The sequence below is a fragment of the Myotis davidii genome, unplaced genomic scaffold (assembly GCF_000327345.1).
Source record: "Myotis davidii unplaced genomic scaffold, ASM32734v1 scaffold1017, whole genome shotgun sequence".
NCBI classification, from domain to species: domain Eukaryota; kingdom Metazoa; phylum Chordata; class Mammalia; order Chiroptera; family Vespertilionidae; genus Myotis; species Myotis davidii.
Window position 1 is genome coordinate 418,777 of NW_006288361.1, and position 7,280 is coordinate 426,056.

Below are 7,280 nucleotides of genomic sequence, written 5' to 3' on the forward strand. Positions count from 1 at the left end.
TTAAAAATATTTTATTGATGTTTACAAAGAGGAAGGGAGAAAGAGATAGAAACATCGACGAGAGAGAAACATCAATCAGCTGCCTCCTGCACACCTCTTACTGGGGATGTGCCCACAACCAAGGTACATGCCCTTGACTGGAATCGAACCTGGGACCCTTCAGTCTGCAGGCCGATGCTCTATCCACTGAGTCAAACTGGCTAGGGCTGAGTGGTTAAATTTTAAGAAATCTATAGAGCTTGTTTAATCTTTAGGAATCTAACTACTTTGCATCAAATCTACATTTTGATTGTTCTGTCATTACCATTTATGGCTACTTTCTAATTTTTTTAATTTCAATCTTCTACTAAATGTTTTACATTTCAAAATAAATTGGTACACTCAGAAACTGCTATGACAAACAGAAATTCTTTTGACTTAAACAAAAAAGAGGAACGGATGTTTGGCATTTGTATGGAACATACATTATATTCTGGTATAATTATCCAAAAGGGTTAAAGACCAAAGAAAGAATCTGCTTGCTTATTAAAAATGCAAACATTACCTCAGTCATACAAATAGCCCCAAACTCGCCTGGCCACTGCCTCTGCAGATCACCCACCAGCATCAGCATTACATCATATGACATTATGGAACAATAGTGAACTCTGTGTAATACTTGAATATATTGTTTTAGAAGAATAAACTGTCATTAACTTGAATAAAAGCTTTCTGAAATCAAACCTGGGGGGTAGAGCCCTCACTGTGCGGCCCTTTTACTACTTTGAGAAATAGCCTCATCCTGAAAGCAGGAAAGAGGGGAAAAGAGATTTGAGTATAAAGGTTTCAGTGATGAGTGGCCCCTGCAGCCGCCCAGCAGACAGCCTGCAGGGCTTTACATTACCAGGCAGAACAATGTCAAAGCAGGAGGCACCTCGACAAATGCTGCACTTAGAAGTCCAAACAACCTCACACCCATCACTCTATTTCCTATTACAGCCCAGTCATTTGAACAATGGGCTTTGCTAGAATTGGGAACTGAGTCTCTTCCTATGTACAAAATTTTTAAACACTTAATGTCCCGATGCCATTGCAAGATGGGCTATCATTTATAGCCATGTGACTTTCAGGCACTGAATTTAAGCTCTGAGCATCAATGTTTTAATCCACGAAATGAAAAGAATAACAGCTATCATGCAGAGGCATGAGGGGGAGGGGATCAGCTACTATTATAATTATACTTATTATTTCCACCAATTGTCCCCTTTGCCTACCTTTTCCACTGTCCAGGATGTTGCTACTTACTTCACAAGTGAAACATGAGCATCAACTTCAATGCTCACTGGCTTTTTTTTTTATGTGTTTGTTTGTTTGTTTCCTGCAGTCTGGCCATGGTCACATGTTGCCATTTCTACTTTCATGCCACTCTTATCAAGTGCTTCTCTACCTTCCAAATCCTAGATCACCTCTCAACTGCAACCTGCTACTCACCAGCTTTCCTCTCTGCTGAATCTGTCCTCAATGTTCTCAACACACAAGGTTCACAGAGGCGGAAAACAAAGCCAGAGCAACACAGCTAGCTAGCGAGTCCCAATTAAAACCTCGGTAATCAGTGCAACCAAGTCCAGCTGCACTGCATTGACTACACCTCATTAACTAGTCACTTTCAGGATCCCCAGAGATTATTTTAAATCTGAAGTCAGCTTCCCTTAATACAGCGGTTCTCAACCTGTGTGTTGCGACGCCTTTGGCGGTCGAACGACCCTTTCACAGGGTCGCCTAAGACCATCCTGCATATCAGATATTTACATTACGACTCATAACAGTAGCAACGTTACAGTTATGAAGTAGCAACGAAAATAATTTTATGGTTGGGGGTCACAACATGAGGAACTGTATTTAAAGGGCCAGAAGGTTGAGAACCACTATTAAGGCTTAATACCAAGCCTTTTCCTAGATGTTTCACTTACTGATCAATTTATTATCATAAAATATGACTTATTTCAAATACTTAAAAAAAGAAACATTAATCACAGAAAATTATTCAGTATATCTCAAAGTTCTGGGGGAATTATTGTTGCTTGTTTGTTTTTAGTATTTCCCTAAAGTGGGACAAAAATTGGTCACATAAGGCCTCATCCAGGGACTAGAAGACTTTAGAAGAAAGGATGCAGCTAACAGCCATGAAAATTCTGACTGTGAGAAGTACTGCATGCATTTCCGGAGGGACAGAGTAGAAAGGTTTCCTTAAGCCAGTGGTTGCCCACCTTTCAGACCTCACGAACCACCAGTGGACCACGGACCACCAGTTGGCGACCGCTGGGAGAATACCAGTTCCCACCTCTAAGTTTCTAAAGATAAAGGTAATACCTTTTAATATTATTGTACAAGGGTATGTGGAGATGAAAATTTCATTAACGTCGGCTTTGGAGAATCACATCATTCCTCAAAATTATGAAACTAGTAAGAGGATGTAATGTGTCATTTTATGTAAGAACCAGAAGTTTACCAAAGTCTAACTCTAAGGACTGTGGGGAACAGAATGAAAACTTGTACTGCCTCATCAGTAAAGCAGATGAAGTGCTAGGAAGAATGAGTTGATATATGGATCATCTATAAAGCACCATTTGTTTTTATATTTTTGTTTTTTAAGTATAGTGTGGAATAGTGTAACTAGTATAGAATTTGACATCAGTGATGAAGGTTCAAGTTCAATCTAGCAGCAGCTATCTGATCTGGCACAAATCACTTAAACATATTTAATGATGTAAAAATTAAGGGAATGATATGTGTATGGAAAGGGGCTTTTAAAATATATAAATGTAAGATGATTTCTATTACTATACATTGTACCAAGTTAATAAACCAGTACCTCATGTTCGTTTATACGTCCTAATATTTTAGGGGAGAGGGAGACAGAGAGATTCTTATAGTAGAAACCCCAATCCATTTACAGAAAATCTTTACCAGTACTTAATGGAGATATGAAAATAACAAAATAAATTAATATATTTACTGATGTAAAAGTAACAGAAATATAAAATTATTAAATAAACAACAAAACGCATAGTAAAAGGCAAGTACCTCAATATACACTAATCAAGAAGGCTGATGGTTTGTATACACTCTCCCTCCTCAATATATACGCTCTCCTCTCGTACAATACGGTTGCCAGAATTAATTAAAAGTGTATCAGTGGTCATGGAGATTGCCTCTATGGATCTGAACTACTCAACCCATAGTCCAGACCATTCATGGAAATATAACAGGTAAGGGCTAACTCCAACATCATTCATTCATTCACTCATTTATTCAGACCCTACATTATACCAGGCTCTATTCCAAGTGCTGAGGATTTGACACTTGGAACCAATTCCATCACACATTCTAGTAGAAAAAGAGAGACCGTAACCAAATAAACAATGCGGTAGGTCAATGATGATTAAGTGCTACAGAGAAAAACAGGCAGGGAGAAGGGCTGCAATTCTAAATAGGGCAGTCAAGGAAGGCTTCACAGAGAAGATGCCATTTAAGGGAAGCCCTAAAGGAGATGAATGAGGCACACAGATATCTGAGGAGAGTAGTGAGGCTATGCAAACCTTTCCAGCAAGTCCAGAGAAGTCAAAAGGCAAGCCCTTACCTTTCAAAAGAGGTTGGAAGGTTGGAATCTCTTGCAACTTGATGACATCGGGATCGTTGCTGACGTTCCGTGAGGCCTGGGAGCCCTGAGCTACAACCACAATATCATCCATCTTGGCTCTGTGCTTAGCTGGAGAAGGAGTCACTGAAAATAAAGTTACACCGCTCAGGAGTTGCATGTTCGTTAGCCACCTCTGTCTCACCAGAGCTGTTTCACTGTAGTATTAAAAATAATACTTTTATACCCAAAAAATGCTAACTGCATTTTTCCTGCGGTGGGGGTTCATAAGGGAAATGAATCATGGAGGACCTCCATCTTCTATCATAGCTTTAAAAAACTCAAACATTACAGGAATATATAATATATATATATATATATATATATGAAACTGTTTTTGTAATTTAAAATATTTTATTATTTGGCACACAAAGGAATAGGCCAATTGTTTTTAATTTTTATTTCTTTGTTCTTCTTTATGTCTGTCCCTATTTTACCAATGAGGAAATAAGGGCACAAAATTTGGCTGTGACTTGCCAAAAGTCAACAGTGGCAGAAAAGGGTTAGGAAAGGAACTGGAGGTCTACAGGTTGTTGGTATACATGACCCATCCCTGTGGCACTGCGGGTGCAGAGCTGTCTAGCCACCCATCCCAGCAAACCAAGTTTATTTAACAGTTCCTAATTATGGGGGAAAACCCTGATACTCAACCCTAGATAATGGGTGTATTCCTGAGGCACCACCCCACTCACTCTTAAAGTTACAGGCATTAGTCCAGGAAGGTAAAAAAATAATCAGTAGGTCCCTTCCAGACTGAGGCAAAATTCGTAAACTTGGAGGACCGCTCGAGGCAGGTGAATTTCAGGTCTCTTAGGAAAATGCAATCGACTCGGAGGGAAGTGATTCAAACTATCAAGGACTCACTAGTCCAAGACATCCTCCTCTCCCCAAATATGTTCCTGGCTGGGGCCAGAATAAACCTTTTACACGCTACAAGGCAGATCTGCACGCTTATCACTGTCAGGGTCTCGAGGGTCGATCCAGGGATGCCACAGAACTGCCCTGCCACCTAGAGGCTGCAGTCTCCTATGGCATGGCGTTCACTCTTCCAGAATCCCTTTTTTTTCCCTCTCTAAGAAATATCTCTTAGTCTCTTGGTAATTTACCTAACGCATCCAAGAGTTAAAAGACTGTACACCTGCCACACATCCCTTCTGAAAAGGAAGCTCTGAGCCCCGTTTTTAAGAAGGAGCCTGTTCTTAGAAGTCCTGTCTACGATCCATCCACTGCGAGAACCAAATCTCACTCTGTCAGCCCCGAGTCCCAAAGCCAATCATTAACTAGGTCATCTTTCCAATAGGCTGCGGCCGGGAGAGACAGCTGTTTCGAAAATAAATAATGGGGATGGGCGCCCACGCTGGTTAGCTGCTGTCACAGGCGCCCACTTCATCGGGGGATTCAAGGCTAGGACAGATGGTGACTTAAAAAAATAAAAATAAAAAAGCACGGGGAGGGCTTTCGGCGCGTTCGTGCCCGCCGGTTCCAGACCCCACTGGGCTGGGAGGCGGCGACCTCCGCAGGCCGACACGGCTGCGTGGAGGAAGGTGGAAGTTAGGGCACCGACCTGAGGAGTTCAGATCGTTGGGTCGGCTCTCGGCCTCCGAGCTCTGCTCACTGCCCATGGTGCAGGCAGCAACCGGCAGCGAACAGCGGGGAGGCGGTCAGCGCTCCGGCTGGGCTGCGGGGCGACTGGCCAGGACGGGAGCGGGACGGGGATGCTACATCCAGTCGGGGCGCCGCAGCGGGGCGCTGTGTGCGGATGGAGCGCCCAGCCCGCGTAGGGGCGCGGGCGGTGGGGAATGGGGAGCCCCTGTTTGGGGAACCCAAGCGCAAGGAGGAGCAGCGCGGCCGCACGCAGCTCGCCAGCCTCCTCTGGAGGAATTCCAAGGAGAGAGAGGCGGGAACGGCCGGCTTCAGACTCGCCTGCCACCTGCGGGCGGCGCCGCTTTCACTCACTCGCTCACGCGCCGCCGGCTCGCTCCTTCCGGGACGCGGATTGGCGGCGCCGGCGGCGCGCGGCCGTCAGTTCCGGGTTAGAGGGCCACCGCCTCCCGCCTCAGTACAGGCGGGATGATTCGCGTAGGAAACTAGGGTGACGCCCCCTTAAAGGGCCCTGACACCCTGAAAACCAGACCTGCCCAAAAGGATAAGCTCTTTACTATTGTACTGACCCGTCACCTTTAAGCATCATTCACACATTAGACACTTTATCCCTATAGTTAGAACGTTATAAAATAGATGTGTATATTTTTAGACTTTATTTTCCAGATAAGGAGAGGTAGACTCAGAGTCTGAATCCACAATTGTCTGCATCTGTGGTTCTCAAACTGTGGGTCGCGACCCCTTTGGCCATTGAACGACCCTTTCACAGGGGTCGCCTAAGACCATCCTGTATATCAGATATTTACATTATGATTCATAACAGTAGTAACATTACAGTTATGAGGTAGAAACGAAAATAATTTTATGGTTGGGTCACAACATGAGGAACTGTATTTAAAGGGCCAGAAGGTTGAGAACCACTGATGGAAAGCTCCTGTTTCAGCTCTGAAAGCTGGGCATATGGCAGTGGATTACCATCCCAAAAATACGATGGTGAAAGAAGAAGCTGGAAGTGAGACAAAATGGTATGTGTGCATCTTCAAAGGAAAGTGGATGCCGCTCCAGTCTAGGCACTTTCTAGGAGACCTTGACAATTACCGGCAAGCTGCCATTCTGAAAGAAGCAAAGGCGAGGAAGGAGTACAGGTAATACAGAGTGGAAACTACAGTTTGAGCAGGTCAAGGACTTTGACCTAGCAATGCAATGCCATCAGAGTTGGGACGTTCTTGGATTCTCAGAATTGAGAATCAATTGCAATTGATTTCTATTGTTTGCTTCAAGAAATTTCAAGCAAATGCCGTGAGATTTTATCTACACTAATAAAAGAGAAACATGCAAATTGGTGTCACTCTGCTATGCCCACCAGCCAATCAGAGTGACTATACAAATTAACCCAACAAATATGGAAGTTAATTTGCATATGCAGGCACGGAGCAAAGACTGAAGGCTCCAGTTGGAGTGAAGACTGAAGACTGAAGAGGCTTGGCTTCTCTGCTGCGGCCAGACCAAAGGCCTGGATCCCAGGTGCCGGAATAAAATCTGTGCTGGCAGCCAGCGGAAGGAAGGACTATTGCGCGAATCTTCGTGCAACGGGCTCCTAGTATATCTATAATAATAAAAGCGTAATATAGTAATTAGACTGGATGTCCTTCTGTCCTTCCACATGAAGCCAGGGCTGCAAGGGAAGCCTGAGTCCCGGGTGCCAGAGGGAAGCTGGAGCTGGCAGCCGGGGGAAGGAAGGCCTACTCTTGCACGAATTTCATGCATTGAGCCTCTAGTCTACACTAATAAAAGAGAAAAATGGTAATTGGCGTATGATGCTACCCTTTTCATTGGCTAATCCGGGCTATATGCAAATTAACTGACAACTAAGATGGCAGTTAACTGCCAACAAAAATGGCACTTAATTTGCATATGTAGGCACAATGCAGGGAGGCGAAAGGGAAAGCAGGAAGAAGGCCCCTGCCACTGACAGTGATTGGAAACCCAGTGGGGAGCTAAT

The 7,280-nt window shown here is 44.0% G+C and overlaps 1 protein-coding gene across 2 annotated transcripts in view; it reads right to left on the reverse strand.

Moving 5' to 3' along the window:
- The window catches only part of BORCS5 (BLOC-1 related complex subunit 5), an 88,122-nt gene extending 82,430 nt beyond the window's left edge, over positions 1–5,692 (reverse strand). The window contains exons 1-2 of one of the 2 annotated variants that reach the window (XM_006760221.2): positions 5,633–5,692; positions 3,620–3,763 (exon numbers count right to left, since the gene is read on the reverse strand). In XM_006760221.2, the coding sequence (XP_006760284.1) occupies positions 3,620–3,763; position 5,633 (145 nt within the window). In that variant the 5' untranslated portion in view covers positions 5,634–5,692. The other variant, XM_006760220.2, reaches the window with a different exon arrangement.
- Positions 5,693–7,280: the final 1,588 nt, after the last annotated feature.